General features: G+C 35.2%; 2 protein-coding genes across 5 annotated transcripts in view; one reads left to right on the top strand and one right to left on the bottom strand.

Annotated features, from left to right (window-relative positions):
- The window catches only part of btbd10a (BTB (POZ) domain containing 10a), a 19,634-nt gene extending 14,068 nt beyond the window's left edge, over positions 1–5,566 (top strand). For all 3 annotated transcript variants that reach the window (XM_079412248.1, XM_079412249.1, XM_079412247.1), the window contains 4 exons: positions 1,094–1,214; positions 1,534–1,731; positions 2,139–2,249; positions 3,626–5,566. In XM_079412248.1, coding sequence (XP_079268374.1) covers positions 1,094–1,214; positions 1,534–1,731; positions 2,139–2,249; positions 3,626–3,939 — 744 coding nt within the window. In that variant the 3' untranslated portion in view covers positions 3,940–5,566. The remainder of the gene's footprint in view (positions 1–1,093; positions 1,215–1,533; positions 1,732–2,138; positions 2,250–3,625) is intronic.
- Positions 5,492–20,956, bottom strand: bmal1a (basic helix-loop-helix ARNT like 1a). 2 transcript variants are annotated; one of them, XM_079412245.1, is made up of 19 exons: positions 20,825–20,956; positions 14,896–14,952; positions 14,642–14,789; positions 14,235–14,255; positions 14,064–14,102; positions 13,923–13,955; positions 12,817–12,974; positions 12,618–12,697; positions 12,428–12,520; positions 12,225–12,342; positions 11,992–12,141; positions 10,706–10,952; positions 10,344–10,450; positions 10,076–10,226; positions 7,775–7,863; positions 7,590–7,698; positions 7,402–7,495; positions 6,348–6,441; positions 5,492–6,264 (listed from the first exon to the last, which is right to left on the bottom strand). In XM_079412245.1, the coding sequence occupies exons 3-19, from the start codon at positions 14,779–14,781 to the stop codon at positions 6,107–6,109; spliced, it is 1,881 nt and encodes a 626-aa protein (XP_079268371.1). In that variant the 5' UTR covers positions 14,782–14,789; positions 14,896–14,952; positions 20,825–20,956; the 3' UTR covers positions 5,492–6,106. The 2 variants fall into 2 exon arrangements, with proteins under 2 accessions (XP_079268371.1, XP_079268372.1); XM_079412246.1 differs by lacking the exon at positions 20,825–20,956 and adding an exon at positions 20,493–20,533.

Here is a 20,956-nt window from a genome sequence, read left to right as displayed (position 1 = left end):
TATATATATATATATATATATATATATATATATATATATATATATATATATATATATATATAATAAATAAATGATTTATATTATATATAAATATAAATTGCATATATTTCTTAAATATATATAAGGCATCTGTGTACACAAACAATAAATGTTATTACAATAAATAAAACTCAGCAACAGTTTATGAAGTTGCAGCTAGAGACTCATGAATTATTGAATTATTAGACCAGAAAAAAAAAAAAATGATGTAGACTACTGTTGAAAAGTTTGGGGGTCTTTTAGTTATTTTCAAAAGAAATTAAAATGTTTAAAATGCTCGGCAATGGTGCATTATGCTAATCAAATAAATTTCAAATATATATTTTTTTACTTTTTCTCCAAAAATATTAAGCAGCCAACTGTTTCAACATCAAAAATAAGATTATTTTCTTGAGCAGCAAATCATCTTATTAGAGTGATTTCTGAAGGATCATGTGACACTGAAGACTGGATTAAAATCTTCTCAGCAATAATACATTGTTAATAAAGTTAAAATAAATGTTAAAGAAGAAATATTTTGCATTTTATACAGACTACATTTATAAAAAATTATAAAAAGTAGTCAAATTTGTAATAAAAAAAAGATGCATATTTACATTTAAAAATATATGCATATGCATATTTAAAACATTTTGAAAACAACAGTGTAATCTGAGAAAAACTGAATTTTAGATGGATGTCATGGCCAGCTTTATTTGGACTACCTTGGCATTCGTTACAAACCCATCTCTGTGGCACTGAAAGGGTTAAGCTTCTACCGTGAGGCTCAGCTCAGTGGAAAAATCAGGACAGCACTACAGAAATAATAGCCATATTGAACCCCTCTTTTTTTCAGTGAAGTGTTTTGTTGAGCGTCTTCATGCTGTCCGTATGCTGAGCTCTTTCCACGTTTGGCTGGCTTTAAATGGATCAGTGCGTGTGAAGAGTGGGAAAAGCAGGGGGGGTGTGTGTCTGTCTGGCATCGAAGCCATTTGCTTCTCTTTGGAATAAGTGCTGCTTCAGTAATGGCCGCCTGTTTGTTTTTTTCTCTGCGTCTCTCACTTTTAACCGGCAGGATTACTACAAATCAGGGATAATCCGCTGCCCTGATGGGATATCCATCCCGGAGCTGAGGGAGGCATGTGACTACCTTTGCATCACCTTTGACTACAGCACCATCAAGTGCAGAGACCTCAGTGAGTATTCATTAACATGACAAATGCACTAAACGGATTCATCTTTTTGTGTTGGAAAATGCTCTGATTGTCACCGCAATGGCGGAATTGGACGGTATTCCGAGCGTTTCGGATGTCTGAGGATGGTAAACACAAGAGAGCAGTGCCATATCCGGTGTGATTGTCAGATATGGGTCACTGGACACTGATAGTGTGACCTGTTTACATTGTAACTGCTTTTTTTAATTGAAAATATCTTGTATATGTCATGATATGGCCGGATTGAATCAGTAAGTCAGCCGCTGAATCGTAATGAGCTGATTTGAATCACGCTCTGCAGGTGCACTCATGCATGAGCTGTCTAATGATGGCGCCCGGCGGCAGTTTGAGTGCTATCTGGAGGAGATGGTGCTGCCTCTGATGGTGGCCAGCGCTCAGAGTGGAGAGAGGGAGTGTCATGTGGTGGTGCTGACCGACGACGACGTGGTGGACTGGGATGAGGAGTATCCGCCGCAGATGGGAGAGGAATACTCACAGAGTCAGTTCACTTCACCTGCACCTCAATTACACACTGCTATCTATTTGTCAATCACAGTGCTACTGCATTATGGGTAATTTCTCAGGGGATTTATGAGAATTGATTGTGATCACTTATTAGTGGTGTGTGCATGTGGTTTTTGAACACCTTTGGCCCTTATAGCTACGAACATTGAATGAAACCTCAAATTGTGCAGCTTGCTGTGTGCTGTTATGATTTTGACCTCGTAGATGACAATATGGGTAGCAACCACATAGCAATATGCTAACATAAGCGAGACTTTTGATTTTAGCCTGAAAAGACAGGATGTGTCAAATATCAGTGTAGGTTTGTAAGTAATCTGTTTGTAGGATTTTGTGTAATTTTTCCACTCAAGTTCATAATGGTTTTGTTTTTGTGTCCTGCAGTTATATATAGCACAAAACTATACCGCTTCTTCAAATACATTGAGAACCGAGACGTCGCCAAGTCGGTTTTGAAAGAGAGAGGACTGAAGAAGATTCGATTAGGCATTGAAGGTAAGACACAGAATATCAGGATGGGTGGAAAAATGGGCTGTTTACAGAAATTAAATAAGCTCATTTGCTCATTTAAAAGGATAATCAACCCACAATTTCACCGATATGTCTTTCTATAATAGAAGATTGTTGATAACCAAACAGTTTAGTTCCTATTGGCCAAAATAATACAATGGAAGTCAATGGAAACCAATGAAATAAACTGTTTAGTTACTAACATTCTACAAAATATCTTCTATATAATAATTTGCAGGAAGAAAATGGTAGTAAATAGAACTTTTTATTAATTTCTTTGCAATAATATTTTCTTAATAAAGTTCAAATAAATGTTAAAGAAAAATAAAGAATTAATAGTTTGCATTGTATATAAACTTATAAATGATAAAAACCTATATAAGTATATATATGGATAGTTGACATATCAATATGTCCTATGGTGTGACAGCAAAAATGTAAAGAAAAAAAAAACTCTAACATTGAAGATAAACCTCATGTTTCTCATGTTATTTGTATATGTGTCTGGTGATGAGTTTTCGGCTCAAGGTCTGCATTTAAAGTCACACCAGGTGTTCAGCTGGGAATAGGACTTTGCTTTATGCAGACCAGTCAAGCACACGGAGGCACTGTCATGTTAGACTAGAAAAGGGTCCTGTCCAAACTGTTGCAATAAAATTAGAAGCACACAATTCCCTAGAATATATTATATGCTTAAACATTAAGATTTGTACTCATGGAAATTACTAAAGTAGTCAAACCTGTTCATTAGAAGGGGATGACCCAATACATTTGGCAACATAGTGTGTGTGTGTGTGTGTGTATATATGTATGTGTGTATATATGTATGTGTGTATATATGTATGTGTGTATATATGTATGTATGTATGTATGTATGTGTGTGTGTGTGTGTGTGTGTACACGTGTATATATAATGTGTGTGTATATATATATATATATATATATATATATATGACAGTACAGTACAGACTGAGGAAAAAAATATATACATACACGCATAAATTAACTTATTTTATACACTTCAAATTGAAAATTGACACTTTGTATGGTGGTGTGTAATCTGAGAAAAAAGAAAAAATGTACACATGCACATACACGTTAAAAAATCTTTGAAAATATACAATTTTTATAACATTAAAATTTTTTTTTTTAAATTGACACGGTGTATGAAAAAAAAACAATACAATGGAAAAAAATACACTGGAATTCAATGGGAACCAAAATGGTTTGGTTACCAAAATTTTTCAAAATATCTTCTATGTTCCACAAGAAAATCATACAGGTTTGGAACGTTAAAGGGATAGTTGAACTATCCCTTTAATTAGCATTCCTGCCAATGTTGCGCCTATGTTTGCACCTAGGTTACCCAACCTACAAAGAGAAAGTAAAGAAGCGGCCCGGCGGGCGTCCTGAGGTCATTTACAACTACGTCCAGCGGCCCTTCATCCGCATGTCCTGGGAGAAAGAGGAAGGCAAAAGCCGACACGTGGACTTCCAGTGCGTGAAAAGCAAGTCCATCACTAACCTGGCCGCTGCTGCCGCAGACATCCCTCAAGACCAGCTGGTGGTGATGCACCCCGGGCCTCAGGTGGACGAACTAGACATCCTCCCCAACCACCCTCAGCCCAGCCACCAATATGATCCTGATCCCGACGCCTCGTCCCCGGCCATCTGACCCTCTCACACACACATACACACAACGTCACCACTGGAGCACTGCAGAGAGAGGCCAGCCAAGTCCCGCTGCCAAGACCGCATTGCCTTTCAAGTCCTCTCCTGCCTTAAGAGTCTCAAAGATGATCGCAGCGGCAGCACATGACCTTTGGACACTTTGCCTTTCTTTTCCTCATAGAACTCAACCAAAGGAGTTTTTTTTAATTTAATTAGACACTCAAAGTTGATAATCACTCCTTTGATTAGTATCTGAAGATATTGTACTATGTTGTGGTGCTGTGTAGCTACTGCTGTTTAACTTGGCAATAAAATGGAGCACAATCCACTGGAGCACCATGCGATGAAATGAGAAGCCCTTCTGGTTTTGTCACATGGACGGGGTGTAAGGAGCACCTGTGGAGCTTCACTGTGATGCATGGCCTCTGAACCAGTACTGAAGTGATGTCACATGTTTTTATTGTACTGTACAATTCATTTTGTTATTTGTAGCTGCAGTGAGGTGCATCAGGAGAGATGTTCCTCTTGCTTGAGGAATGTTATTTTAATAAACATGATCAAATCAGTATGCTTGGTTCATTAGATTTGGTTCTAAATATAGAAATTACTATAATTCATTTGTCATGTTTTCATAGAATTTTATAGGTAGATCCCAGGATCACACAAAATAAAAATGAAATTTTGTATAGATAAAGTTAAATCTTTTAATATGCATTTTTGCAACAATTAAAGGGATGGATCACCCAAAAATTAAAATTTGGATTTCATCAAAAAATATCTTAATTTGTGTTCCGGAACGAAGGTCTTGCGGGTGTGGAACAACATGAGGGTGAGTAATTAATGACAGAATTTTTATGATTGGGTGAACTATACCTTTAAGCACATTTCCCTGTCATCATTGTATTGTCATGAAAATGTTGATGCAAAAATAAAATTTTTTTTTTAGTGAAATATAAATGTTTGTACATAAATATCTATATACATCAGTTCAAAAAGTTTTGTGGTTAAGATTTTGTACCGAAGTCTGTTATACTCATCAAAGCTGTATTTTGTAAAACCCCAGTAAGAACAGTAATATAGTGAAAAAATATTACAAAGTAAAATAACTTTTGTATTTCATTTTGTTTTTAAATATAATCTATTTCTGTGACGGAAAACCTGAATTTTCAGCAGCATTACTCCAGTCTTCAGTGTCACACGATCCTTTAGAAGTCATTTTAATATGCTGATTTGCTGCTCAAGAAACGTTTGCTATTCACCTTTAAAAAAAATAAAAAAAGTTCAATCACACTTTGTCACTCGAATTAAATTATGCTTATAAAATGTTTTTGACCTACAAAATAATTCACAATAGTGCTAATCGATTTTTCAGAACTTAAGCTATAGTCTCCTTCCCCTGACAACACATTAATTTCCTCAAAGATTTTACCACTGGATGGCAACATCGAACAAAAATATCTCAGCCATGGACCAATCAAAAGCCAGGGAAAGAGACATCAACTGAAGCAGGCTTGAGAAGAACTCCATGAGGAAACATCTCTAACAATTCTCCAAAAGACTTTGATAATCTGGGGCAGCCAGCATATTTATTATTCATCAAGGTAAAAATTAATCATTAATAATAGGCAGTAAAGTGCAAAAAAAAAAAAAGTTGAAGACAAGATTTTTATTTTAAAAATATCCACTGCTGATACGTTACACTTTTACCATATATATTTTGCATAAAGAAATCTTACATAGAATTACAATATTAGTTACAATCTGCATATAGAATATTTAACATTTCAACAACTTTTGTAGTGTAAAAACATTAAACAAACAAAATGGTATATATATTTATATATGTATAGAAAGATATCCATGTTTGCTGATGGGTACCACAGGAATAATCCAGGCCGGTATCTACAGAGAAACAGGCAGGTCAGGAAAAGTCGTGTGAGAATCATGGGAAATGCACAGATCGCCGTTCAATAGGAGGCGGTTGAAAGAAGTATGCAGCACAACCATTCTGTGTGCTTTGAGTAGGAGGTCCCGTATCTAACGGCCACGGCGCGTTAGCCTCCGCACACCACTGCTGTGCACTTCCTGACCAGGAGCCTCTGTGGTGACCTGCGGTTAGACCTGTTTAGCCTTGGACCCGATGAGCATCCTGGTGGGAGTCTGCTGTGGTTTCACAAAGGCCAGGGAAGGTCGCTGAAATCCACAGGACCGCCGAGGCCAGCGTCAGCTTCTAGGAGGCTCATGATGACGGCCATGGCTGCCTCGTCGTTACTGGGGCTGCTGGATCCCGGCTCTTCCATGATGTCAATACTGAGATGGGAGTTGTCACCTGCAGGCAGAGATTCGTTTAGTGTATTCGCTTGAGAATATTACATGCGATTCACTTAAGTGAGATTGATTCAGTGTACTTACTCATTAATGAGTTATTTGAATATGGGTATCCTATTGAATCGGGCCCAGGCAAAATTCCTGCTGAAGGCAGATCTGGAGTTCCACCATTTTGAATCTAAATGATAAAAACATTTTTTACAACAAAACAGTAATATAAAAGAATCAAAAGAAACAAGACACCATTTTTTATGCACCACTCAATTTTTGGATTTGGGGCTATTGGTTTTTTCATAACATTCTCTTTCAGATTAATTAAAGAAAACATTCGAAACATATTTAAATATTTATTTTATTGCACTTTAGTTGCATCTGTATATTTTGAGAAAATTTACATATAACTTTACAGTTTTATTCAATATTTTATATAACATTTTATTTCTAAAAACGTGAAAACTGTTCACAGTATTTTCTGAATTATGGAGTGATAAAAAGAGAAAGTCCAAAGTCCCTTTAAGTAAAAAAAAAAAAGATTTTTTATTAGATTTAGATTTCGGTTCTGGGAATATATGCAAATTGGATATAGATGAGTTTGAGAACATAACGTTTCATAAAATTTGTAATACACACACAAAATAAATATTTTTTAATCAATCATCTTATCAATCATATCCATGTTTTTTTTACCTTATTCACCTGGGGAGTTTTGCCTTAAAGGAATAGTTTAAAGGTTATAGTTTAAGTTAAATTAAAACTTGCTGCAAATCTCTGTTAATTTTGCATTATTGATTGGTATTTTGTCCAGAACCAATAGTTTAAAGCCTTACTGATGGATTTTCTACAAACACAGCTTTTCACTTCACAAGACATTAATTGATGGTTTGTAAATTATTGTGATGTTTTTATCAGCTGTTTGGACTCTCATTCTGACGGCACCCATTCACTGCAGAGGATCCGTTTGTAAACGTGACAATGCTAAATTTCTCCAAATATATTCTGATGAAGAAACACTCATCTACATCTTGGATGGCCTGAGGGTGAGTACTTTTTCAGCAAATTTTCTTTTTTGGGTGAACTATTCCTTTAACTGTAGCTGTAAATGTGGTCAAAGAGTGATTTTGCGAGGCGGCTCTCTCACCTTCTTTCCCCCTGGAGAGCAGGTGTCAGGTGGGGGCGTGGCAGTGATATTTAAAGGACTGGAGCCACAGCTGGAAGGGGAGGAGCCTCGAATCCTGGGGGGGGGGGGGGGGGGTGACATCATTATAGAATCAAATATTTTAGTGAATGATATTGCAGTGCAACCTGTGTGCCAGATGCTGCACTTACCTCTGAATCTCCATCACTTCCTCAGCTATCATGCGTCCAATCTTGCCAGCTCCGGCTCTAGTCCCTCCTGGAATACCAGGAACCGTCTGAAAAGGACGTTTCCTCCCACCTGTCAGAAACATACACACATAAATGTATAAAAAGAAATCTGTAAGAGAAAATGCTCAGCTGGAAAAAGATCTCACCGTCTCCTGATGTTAAAACGCTGTCCATGCTCTGAGGGGACGAGGCTGACTGCGAATAACTAGGATCTGCTCCTTCCAGCATACTACCCCTGAAACAACACAATCAACAGAATATAATTAATATAAAAACACCACTGACATTCAAAATGGGACATTTCTGAGTTAAAAACTGGCAGAATCTGAACTCATTCTTTTATTGTTATTAATAAGAAACATGTTTTATATAATACTGTTAATAAATAATAATAAATTATTCTTTACACCATCATTATTAATACACATAGTATTAATAGTATATATAAAATAATTAACATTACTATACTAATACTATTAATACTTTTAATACATTTGTATATTATTCAATTTCTTCTGATTATTATAATATTCTATTTACTTTAATAAAATAATATTATAAAACTATTAATTATAAACAAATTAGCATACACATTACACACAAATAATTCAGTTACATAACACTATTATAGTATTTGTATTATTAATACTAATGTATTATAAAATGTTTAAGTAAAATATTTTATTATTATTATTATTCATAATGTGTGTAATGAGTTTACTTCTATAAACATTTATTATTTATTGTACTAACAGTATAAAAAGATATATTATCATCTTTATATCTATACACTGCTGCTCAAAAGTTTTATTATTAAAGTTTGGGAAGATTTATGTTTTTTAAGGGAGTCTCTTCTGCTCATCAAGGCTGTATTTATTCGATCAAAAATACAGACAAAAACAGTAATATTGTGAAATCTTATTGCAATTTCTAATATTGGTTTCCTATTTTAATATACTTTAAAATAGAATTTATTTCTGTGATGCAGCGCTGAATTTTCAGCATCATTACTCCAGTCTTCAGTGTCACATGATACTTCAGAAATCATTCTAATATGCTGATTTATTATCAGTGTTGAAACTGTTGTGCTGCTTGGAACCTGTGATACTTTTTTATTTGATTCTTCGATGAATACAAAGTTAAAAAGAACAGCATTTGTTCAAAATAGCAATCTTTTCTAACAATACAAGTCTTTACTATGACATTTATTCATTTAACACATCCCTCCAGAATAAAAGTATTAATTTCTTAAAAAAAAATAAGAAAAAAAATTACTGACCCCAAACTTTTGAATAGCATTGTATATTGTAACACAAATTGTAACATTATTATTTTTAAATCAATGCTGTTCTTTTAAACTTTTTATTACTCAAAGAAGAATCCTAAAAAAAAAAAAAAAAAAATCACATGTCCCCAAAAAATATGAAGCAGCACAACGGTTTCCAACATTGATTATAAATCAGCATAATTCTGACCCTGAACCACAAAACTTTTCTCAAAATTGAGATTTATACATCTCCTTAAAGCAGAATAAATAAGCTTTCCATTGATGTATGGTATATTAGGATAGGACAATATTTGGCCGAGATGCATCTATTTGAAAATCTGGAATCTGAGGGTGCAAAAAATTCTAAATATTGAGAAACTTGCCTTTAAAGCTGTCCAAATGAAGTTATTAGCAATGCATTTCACTAATCAAAAATTAAGTTTTGATATATTTACAGTAGGAAATGTACAAAATATCTTCATGGAACATGATCTTTACTTAATGTCCTAATGATTTTTGGCATAAAAGAAAAATCAATAATTTTGAGCCATACAATGTATTTTTGGCTATTGCTACAAATATACCCCAGCGACTTAAGACTGGGTTTGTGGTCCAGGGTCACATATTAGAATGATTTCTGAAGGATCATGTGACACTGAAGACTGGAGTGTGATGCTGAAAATTCTTTTTTTTTTTTGATCAAATAGATCAAGAGTTGATGAGAAGAAGAAACTTCTTTAAAAAAAAAAAAAAAAATTAAATTTTACTGATCCCAAACTTTTGACCGGCAGTGTATATAATCATCATGCTTATTATTATTTTATTTTATGTTGTAGTTTTTTTCATTTTATATTATTGAATTAAAATTTTACATGTAATACAAACAAAATCAATGTTTTTTTTTAAATAATATTTTTCAACAGTGTTATCAGAAATGTTGTTTTTAAGGTAAATGACATCATTTTTAGAATCACATTCTCTAGTTATTTGTGTGCAATAACATGAAAGTAAATGTGCTCAGTTTTGAGTTATGTAGTGTATGAAAGGCAAATTTATTAGATCATGAATTCAACAGGGCCTGTGATCATTTCCTCTGCATGATCCAAGAGAGAGGGTTGATTTAATCATTTCGGTTGAGCACTTTCTTATTTACACAAACATAATGTGATGTGACACTTACGAAACCACAGTGTTTGTAGAGACGATATATTCCACCTCTTTGGTCCAGGGGTTCATGAAGCTGAACCAGCGGCTCCTCAGAGTGATGAAAGAGCCGTCTTTTATCTTGAATTTGTAACAGTTTGTATGAATCTTCTCTCTCATCTGTAGCACTGAAGTAAAAAAGCAAAAGAGCATTTATTACAAATGGCATTATAACAGTAAATTACTTTTAAAACATTCATTTCCAAACAGTATGAATGATTTGATCGAGCCAATAAAACAGAAACCTTGTCTGTGGCACTCTGCGAGGTGACCGATGTCATCCTGGTGAAAATACTCATAAAATGACGTTCCTAGAAGCTCCTGAGGCAAGTAGGCCAAGATGGCTGTCGCCCTAAATGGAAACAATGAATTGCGGTGATAAACTAATGGATTAAATGAGAAGCTAATTCACTGACATGAACTGAAATCAATACTTGTAGACCCTTGAGGTTTCTGACTATTCAAATCTCATTTTAGAGAGTTATCAATTCTGCTCAACACACATTATTAGTGGTCTTTTGAACCTTAAAAGTTGCATATAAAATTTTAGCTGGTGCCCTATAAAAAGATTAGATGAAGTAAGATGGATCTAAAAGCACCTTCTCACCTCTGGTCGACGAAAACAAACTTGCCATCGATAGCGTGGCGGGAGACGTATTCTGTGGGTTTAACGCGGATGTCGCCGTTCATGGGCTGGGGGATGATATGTGGGTGTAGGCGGCCGATGGCCACTAGACAGCTGAGGTTGCAGCCCTCATTATCGGGTTCGTTATCCTCGTCTAATCCCATCTTGGTGGGCGGCCAGCTTTTCAGGTAGCCAGTGCTATGGATGGTACAGAAACTCTTACGGTCTGCTGTAGAGACAGGGAAAGATTTATCCATCAGCCTCTGAAGCAAAAAAGCCATTAGAGAATACAAAATAATAGCAGATATATTTTATTAATAAACATTTTTTTGCTAATATATTCTATACATTGACTAATTCATACATAACCCTAAACAACTGTTAAAAAACTATTCTTTTTTTACATTTTATTTTAGAAGTATAATGATTGTAATAATTTAGAATTTAATAATTCTAATATACAGCATGTTAAAACAACATTTACAAAAATATATAAAATATGCATTTTCCCAAATATTCTCTCTCTCTCTCAAATACACATACATATTTACATTTATATTTAATAACAAATTATATTTTAATCAGCCTCTCAAGCAACAAAGCTATTTGTGAACACAAAATAATGGAAAAATATCAAATAGCAGATATATTTCATTAATAAACATTCTGCCAGTGTGCATTTATTTTTATATTTTATATATATATTTTTAAGTGAAGTGACATACTGCCAAGTATGGTGACCCATACTCGGAATTCGTGCTCTGCATTTAACCCATCCAACGTGCACACACACAGCAGTGAACACACACACACCATGAACACACAGCCGGAGCAGTGGGCAGCCATTTATGTTGCGGCGCCCGGACATTCACTCCCCCCACCTACAATCCCTGCCAGCCCGAGACTCGAACCCACAACCTTTGGATTACGAGTCCGACTCTCTAACCATTAGGCCACGACACAATAATTAGAATTTTATAATTCTAGTATAAATTAATATTGTTTATATATAAAATATGTGCTCTATATAAACATACATATTTCATAAATTATTTTAATCAAAATAAATATATACATACACACACAGATGTTATTTTATTATAGAAATTATATTTTAAAATCACAAATATTTGACAATTTTAGTTATTTTCAAAAAAAATGTTCATAGATACACTTAATTTTTTTAACTATCTATTTTTTTTCTCTGTTTATTGCTCTGTTTTCAGAGTCTTTTATCCCATGCAAACTACCTGCACAGTGAGTGATACCTTTCTTTTTAGAGCAGGTTGAGGGGAAGTCCTTGTCCTCCATCTTGACAGATGGACGGTTGCATTTCATTCTACAGAAGAAAGATCGTCGGGCTCCTGAACACAGTCTGGAGGGGCCGGGAGTGATGTCAGTCTTCACTGGTAGACCAGCTTCAGAGAGAACCGAACATCAGTTCAAGTGCCTTGGGCTTAAATGTGGGTAAAATGGTAACATTTATAAAAACAAACATTACTTTTGGCATCGATGAGTCGTTCCCGAGGAGCCGTGTCTGACGATGACAGCTGCTCTTTAACTTTGGCAATGTCTTTTGGATGCAGGTAGTCAAACAAACTCTGGCCAATTAGATCATTCTGATGGTTCAAAACAAAACAATTTGCATTAACATCAAAAACTTTACTGTATCTGAGCAAGGAGATCACTGTGCAGAAAATATACCTGAGTGTAATTAAGAATTTTATAAACAGACTCTGAGACGAAGAGAATCTTTCCACGATCGCAACCAACTACAAAGAGGAAGCCATCGGCAGCCTGCGGAGAGAGAGGGATGGAGAGTTTTTAAACAGATCCTAAAAGTTTTCCACAAGATAAATTCTCAAAAGCCTTGGAGTTGATATTTTAAACACACCCTTAAAATCAAGTGCTTTAATTCATCATCCGACAAGAATGCTGGTTTATAATTTGCTTCTGTGTATGGGTTGGTGGCCCCTACAAGAAAAAGAGAGAAACAGAAAAGCCAAGCATAATTAAATGTGGAAAAAGTCTGGATTTAGACTCATAATGAACTCAAATGCAGTTTGGCCTGCGCCGTGGTAGAAAGCTCTCACCTCGTAATGTCTTCATGTGTTGGACGGCCATGCGCAGTACAGTGAGTTTGTCCAACTTACGAGACATAGCACTGCAAGTGGGGACTAACGAAGCCAACTCGTCTATAAAACTGTTCATTTTATCCCTGCGTCTCTTCTCGATCTGACTGTGAGCCTCCCTAAAAATAAAATAAAATAACGTAAAATAATCAGCTGAAAACATACAAGCAACTAGGGCTGGGCGATTTAGCAAAAAAATAAAAGAAAATAGAATATCGATATTTTTCCAGAACGTTTGACCGATTCTCATTTTTTTTTTTTTTTTACTTAATGTAACTACAACGATTCAAGTAACTTTTTCTTTATTGACCCTCTAGTTAAAGAAAATTCTGTTCCAATGCATCACACATGAAGTTGTCAACATGATGTAAATGTCACCAAGTCAAATTCCTGGCGTGTAAACACTTGCTAACAAAGCTCTTTCTGATTTCTCTAGGTCAGAAAGTAGACTATTAACAATAAATATTCAGTGAAAACCATGAACAACAGCTTTCAGCCTGTCAACATGATGCAAACATGAAATATCAGACATACAGTAGTAGTTCTTCACAGGTTTTTTATTCAATTGCGCTGCTTTTCCATTGATTTTCTATGTAAACATGGACGTGTTTGACGATTGCGTCTCATGCATGAAACGGCATTATAAAAACGCAGACCTCAAGTTAAAAGACGTTCACTCCCATCTTCTGGCATTTTGTCCTATTCCACTGTCCGCGTCGCATCTTTGTCAACACAAAAGCACGTTGAATGGCGCCCGCACTGAGGATCTCTATAATAGAGAACGACGCCTAGCCATAAGAGCGTCTCACGCGAGCAGTTAATCACGTGCGCCGACATGCGGTTGGATCGTTCATTTCTCTTTTCTACGTTCAAAGTGTCTAATTCTAACGCCTGGTAATATTTCTATTCAAAATCGCGATTCCTCGATTTATAAGAAATAAAATCGTGGCAAAACATTAAATTCGAATTAATTGATAAAATCGGAAAAATCGCCCAGCCCTACAAGCAACACACCTCTTTTTCATATAACATTAATTAAGCAGAGAAAAGCTTCATCTTCACCTTACCTGGCATTTTTTATCCGGCCATGCTGGTCATCCCTGGATTTAGGAAAACATATTTATTATTCATTTATCATTCATTTACTGATCTCTTTATGTCTTAAAACTGTATTTAAACATAACAGCATACAATTCAAATTCATTTACCTTCCCATTGTCTTATCTTTATCTGTGTCCATACTATCACTGTGAAAATCAAAAGAAAAACCACAGCAGTGAATAAAACAACCTTTTACAACATTTTTCTAATTATATTATTTTTCAATTCTTACTAGTATGGAAAATTTGTGAAAAATATTAGGAAACATTTCTACTCACTCAAACGAAAAGCCATCAATCCTGTAAAACAAAATGATATATATACACACACATTATAAATAAAAAGATTTAAACACACAAATTTTATATTTTAAAATTATTATAAATATTATAATTAAACATATAATATAAATAATAATTATTATTTAAAATATTAATAATTGCATACCATTTTTTTATTATTAAGAAAATTAGTGAAGAAAACTTATCTGACAACATTAAAATTGTTATTATATTACAATTAAAAAACTGCCTAATTTAAAAGTAATCAAAAAACATCATCACTATTTCCCATTGCTATTTTATGTGATACTACTTCGATTAGAACTGCTCAAACACAGTTTGCAAAACTTAAGGTACAATAAGCCATAAATAGTATTCTACTATACAATCAGGAGTTCACGCACTGGTATTCGGTGGTGCTGCCCTTCCTCTTGCGGTTGTAGTCCATGCCCGTGGTGCCAATGGAACTGCTGATGAGATCTGCAGAACTCTGGGACATGAACTCATTCATTGTGGAGGAGATGTCCATTCTTTGGTCTGCCATTAGATTATCTTAACACAGGCAAAAAAATTAAAAATCATTCAAGAACAGTTGTTTAAAATGGCTAGAATATGCTGCATTAAATCAATGTATGTATAGAGAATAAAAGATGCTCACTACACAGATTCAGTCAAGCAGCTGTTCAATGCATGTCCGTCCACCTGTGGCAAGATCCTGTGGACAAAAACTGCATTTTTAACAAACAAATATGTTTCCGCTGACAACAAAATTCTACATTTCAGTTTCACATATACATTGAAGTTGAGGTCAGGAGAAGTTAAAGTTAAGACTAGTCAGTATTTATCAATAGAAAAAAAGCTGTCTTCACTTTGGCCGTGAACTATTTTTAACCCAATGGACCAAACCTTTTTTTGGACCCCATTATCTTTCATTGTGCAATACAACCAATATGCTTTCCGACAACAGAACCTAAAACTCAATTCTAAATTTTACAGGCAACCAGTAAAGGGAGACCAAAACTGGGGTGATAGTCCCTCTTCTTTGTACGAGTCAAGAGCTTGGCCACTGCAAGACGAGATAACTGACCCTGAGAAATGCCTATATAAAGAACTACAGTAATCAATGCGTGATGATATGCATGAATGACAGTTTCCTGGGGCCTCATGTATAAAACTCTCCGTAGATTTCATCCTAAATGTGTACGTACACACAAAAGCTAGATTTTGTGTATGCACAAAAGTTTTCAGATTTATAAAAGCATGCGTATGCCAGAACATGTGCAAAAATTGAAAGATTGTGTGTACGTGCATCTCCACCTCGTCTCCTCCCAGAAATCACCATATATGGAGCTTACAATGACTAGTTTTACTATGCATAACCTCATCTGCATATAATTTCCATGAATATTCCCATCCATGTGACACCATGTTTAACACCGTCAAAGGTACAAGAATATGAGATACGGACTAAATGCCATTTGTGCCACATGAATTTTTATTGCCAAAATAATCCAGAATGTTTTAAAATATCAAAATATCCATAAAAACAAAACCGTTTAGTTCTCAGATAAATTTTAGCATATACTTGACCTCATTCTTTCCACTGACCAAATAGTATTTCAATTGTTTTAAACAACTCAAAATAAAATTTATGTAGTTTTGCTGAAAACATCTTTTAGCTATTTTTAGTGGAAACAGGTAAGCCATTTATTGCAGTGTAAATACAATTGTCTGACTCGCGCGTCACTGACAAAGTATTTTAAAAAGGCAGGCAAATCTTCCCGTCCCCCCCAAATTTAATCCTTCAAATACAGTGGTATTTTTCATATTCAAACCAGGCAATGGACCGTTCGACCACTGAATCCAGCAGTGTCCGCCATAATATAGAAATAAGTGTGCATCACTGATCATTGTTCTCGCTAAAAAAATTCTCATAACATGAGATCTGCAGTTTAGTTTAAATATATGAATTATTATAGCACTCATCGCTGTCATTAAAACATTGCATGCCACGGGAAAAGTGATTAAGCACATCAACTACAAATGCGTCTAAATTCACATAATTTTGGTTTAACTTCTGTCTAATGACTATGTAATTTCAGTGCTTATCTCCATTGATGAGAGTGGAATAGGCTATTTAATGTAAATGTGTATATCGAAATGAAAACAGTTTAAAATCATTACTCAGGAAAAAGAGTGCGTACGCACTGTCAAGAGCATCCGTACACGCACACATGCACATATTTGCACCAAGTTAATTTTTTATAAATCCAGATATGTGCTTAGAAAACAGCGTACGCACAAAATGGGCATAGAAATGTGCGTAAAATACCCAAATTCTTGAGATGATCTTAAAACACAGCCTACTTATAATTTCCTTAGTGGCAGATGGGGGTCCAAAGACAACACACAAGTCTTTTTGGTATTAAGATGAAGAAAATCCCTCGCCAACCTGGCTTTAGCCTCACCTAAGCAATGTACAAGTGCATCAAAGGATGGAGATCAATTGGAGGACGGATCAATTGGGATATACAGTGGATATAAAAAAGTCTACACATCCCTGTTAAAATGCCAGGTTTCTGTGATGTAAAAAAATGAGACCAAGATAAATAATTTCAGAACTTTGTCAGTACACACCTGCCATCATTTAAAGTGCTTCTGATTAAAGCCAAATAAAGTTGAGCTGTTCTAGTAGGCTTTTCCTGACATTTCCTTCGCATCTTACAGCAAAAGCCATGGTCCACAGAGAGCTTCCAAAGCATCAGAGGGATCTCATTGTTGAAAGGTATCAGTCAGGAGAAGTGTACAAAGTCATTTCCAAGGCATTAGATATACCATGGAAGACAGTCATCATCATCAAGTGGAGAAAATATGGCGCAACAGTGATCTTGCCAAGCACTGGATGTCCCTCCAAAATTGATGAAAAGATGAGAAGAAAACTGGTGAGGGAGGCTGCCAAGAGGCCTACAGCAACAATAAAGGAGCTGCAGGATTTTCTGGCAAGTACTGGCTGTGTAGTACATGTGACAACAATCTCCCGTATTCTTCATATGTCTGGGCTATGGGGTAAGGTGGGAAGAAAAACATCCAAGCCCGGCTAGATTTGGCAAAAACACATTATAAGCCTCCCAAAAGCATGTGGGAAAATGTGTTATGGTCTGATGAAACCAAGGTTGACCTTTTCGGCCATAATTCTAAAAGTTATGTTTGGCACAAAAACAACACTGCACATCACCAAAGGAACACCATACTCGCAGTGAAGCATGGTGGTGGCAGCATCACGCTTTAGGGCTGTTTTTCTTCAGCTAGAACTGAGGGTGTACACACTTATGCAACCACATTATTTTAGTTTTTTATTTTTACTCCACCTTTCCCAAAATATTCCAGTTTGTTTTTTAATTTAGTTGTACAGGTTATAGTTTACATTAAAGGTGGAAAAAGTTCAGAAATTATTTATCTTGGTCTCATTTTTTTTTTTTTACATCACAGAAACCTGGCATTTTAACAGGTGTGTGTAGACTTTTTTTATATCCACTGTATACTAGTAGCTAGGTACCGTCAGCAAACAGATGATACAAACTATTGTGTTTATGAAAAATTTAGCCTAATGGGCACATATAAAATAAAAATAAAATAGGCCCAAGAATAGAACCCTGCGGCATGCCGCTGTTTAATTTAGTCAATGCAGAACACAAATTACCAATACAAACTGAAAAAGATCTATCCTTTAAATATCCAGAGTCAACTGCCAATTAAATATTGGCCAGATTCTGTAATACGAAGGGTCCTAAACCTGACTGGAACACATCTGTTAGAGCAACTAAATATGGAACAAGTTGTGATAAAATGACCTCTAAAACATTGGATAAAAAGGTCATTTTAATATAGGTCATTAATAACTTACAACTGTACAATCTAAATTAGGTTTTAAATACGTGGTTAAAACAAGCAGGACTATTTCCATTGATTAAACTGCTATTGAAAGGAGTTTGAATAGTAGTACATAAAAGATCAAACAAATTTAACAGTAGCCAAGAAAGAAAAAAAAATCTTGAGACATTCCACAGAATACAGAAATTCATACAGGTATAGACTGAAGTGAGTGATGACAGTATTTTCTTTTTTGGGTAAACTATTCCTTTAAGACAAGTTAATAGGTAACTTGAGCTTCCTTATCATCTACAAACAAAATGACAAAGAAAAAAAAATAAATCTCTCTCATACTCCCACAACACACGGAGGAATCGGTGAGCATCATCAATGACCTGCTCTGGTTGCCAGGAAACCCTTGGAAAGCTTGCAATCTAGGCCACATTTAGATTACAGAAATGCAACTGGCAGACAGAAAGGGCCGGAAGACCCATTTTCTCTCGCTGTAAATGAAACAGGAGTCCCCTGTGTTCAAATGGGAATTTCTGCCAAAATAAAAAGTGCATTTGCAGACCCTTCAATCAGCCGTTTGAATGCCTACACTGGAGCAACAGTGCAGTTATGTGTGTGATGTATACGTCATTTTTCATATTCACATAGTTAAACAAAAGTGTTAAACTCTGGAATTATTCTCATAGCTCATACACTGCCTTCACTCCACCCATCTCCAAATGATCTATTCTTGAGTGCGTGGGCTTGCCTTAACAGACTGCCAAAGATAAAAAAAAAAAGAGGAAGAAGCGACAAGCAAAAAAAGATCAAAGTAGGTCATCTCAGTTTATTCTAATTCAAGTCGATTTCAGTATGGTGAAAGCCAAGCATGCAAATCAAACCTCCCTTCATGGCAACATGATTATAATGTCACATTTAAAGGCCTACCTGTGTATTACTCATCCTAATTACGAGCCTCATTTCAAGTTATTACAGACAAATTTAGGAGAAACATGACGTGTGGATGAACAGAAGAAAGTCCAGACGTGGTTTAAGGAAAAACAACTAATTCTGGAAATGAGTGCTGATGAACGCCCTAATGATGAGTGTTTGATGCTGTACTTTAGGAATGCAGTGACTTCAACTGAACACCACACACCCGTCTTACAATATGGAAGTAGCACTTACACATAACTTGTTGGACTTGTCACGACTGAAAGCAAACAGTTTTTTAAGGTAGGGTATAGTATTTTTCACAAATGTAAAGCTGAAGCAAATTGTCACATGCATTTCAAATGTTTTACAATCATTTAGAACTATTTGGTGTTCAATGTTAATTAATATGTATTATTAACATTTTAAAATATTAGTATTCATTTACATTTAACAAATATTAGTATTCTAAATACTTAATATTTATTAATATTGTATTGTATTAAATTTTATATAAAAATTACAAAATAATACATTTAATAATAATAATTATTATTATTAACAATAAAAATGAAAAATATCATTTAAAAATACAGATATTCAAATTAAATTGTAAAAATGTACATTTAAAAATAATTTCAAAAATAAATAATTAATATTAATATTTAAAATGTATTGTCATCACACTGTAATAATAATGAAGTGTGCCAAAATAAGCCACACTACTGGGGCATGTTGTCACATGTGGGTAACATGTTAAATGAATTGTATCTTTTTACATGGTAGAAACGTTTAAAAACAAATTTGTAGTCAAGAGTTTAAGATTTCTGCCTATACATATTTTCTTTTTCAAATATTAATCAGTGTTAAGAAATAAAGTAAAAATGTAACAACTAACCCTGTCTGCCCTATACAGTGTTTTGCAATAAAAGTACTTCCAGTTTTGGCTTTTTTCCAAATTAATTCAAACTTCAAAATGATTGTCATCATAAAATAAGTGAAAAGTTGAGCTGAAAAGTAACACGAATTTCAGCATAATATCCAGCAAGATCTGAGAATGATGCAAAGAACACTGTGTGCTTCAGAGAAAACAAGAACATCTGACCTTTTGCAAAAATGCGCTCTGGTCAGTCTCACAAATTTGCTTGCATTTGTATCGTTGCCTGGTAATAGAGTCTCATCTGAAATATTGACAGCTAGTACTCAGACTGGTTAAAAAGGCTCATTTCAATGGTGACTAACCTCACGCCCTTTATCTGCTATCTTTATAGTGGCAACAAAACGGACATGGATTAACCGCAATCGAAAGCAAAATGACGCCACTGTAGCCCAAACCATAGTGAACTGCCTACATAGAACACAAGCACAAGCATGCTGTCTAGATAGACAGCTCACAAAGGCTTTGAGGCACAACCCCAATTTCTAAGGCGAACACAGCAGATATAACGTAAATGGAAGTACCTTTGGAAGTGACCAACCCATACATGAGACTCGATCCCTCTATTCAACATCTTAAAGGGGACGCAGACCATTAACCTCACATCGATGATGGGTGTGGGTTTGTGGCTACGCTCTGATATGATTTATAACTTTCTAACTAAATCACTGACACCATGACCGTTTTTGTTGTGGTGGCAACTGGATCGGTTCTGAGGTTTTCAACCCGAGAAATGTCATGGACGCCCCTTCTACTGAAATCAATATGCGAGCGGACAAAAACCTGCACATAATACATCGATAAGCAGAGCGCGATACTTAGACCTGATGGTCAAACGTTAAATCGTCACACTTACCGGAGGAATAGCTCAACATCACAGTTTGTTTCGGTTATTAGGCGTCCGGTCCGTGAGGAACTGTGACATAAACGGAATCGGTCTCTGACCTACTTTTCTTTCCTTCGTGTGACTGTCGGACCACTAACCTAT

The sequence above is a fragment of the Barbus barbus genome, assembly GCF_936440315.1.
Source record: "Barbus barbus genome assembly, chromosome: 48".
Classification (NCBI taxonomy): Eukaryota; Metazoa; Chordata; class Actinopteri; order Cypriniformes; family Cyprinidae; genus Barbus; species Barbus barbus.
Note: the sequence above shows the minus strand (reverse complement) of the source record. Positions and strands in the feature narration are given on the sequence as shown.

Bases quoted from the DNA above. Each gene is read 5' to 3' on its own strand.
- bmal1a (XM_079412245.1), bottom strand. From the start codon at position 14,781: ATGGCAGACCAAAGAATGGACATCTCCTCCACAATGAATGAGTTCATG. The intron at 14,103-14,234 runs GTGAGTAGAAAT...TGATTTTCACAG, and splicing joins ATTGATGGCTTTTCGTTTGA to TGATAGTATGGACACAGATA. The intron at 6,442-7,401 runs GTGAGAGAGCCG...TTTATCATTTAG, and splicing joins GCTCTCCAGGGGGAAAGAAG to ATTCAAAATGGTGGAACTCC.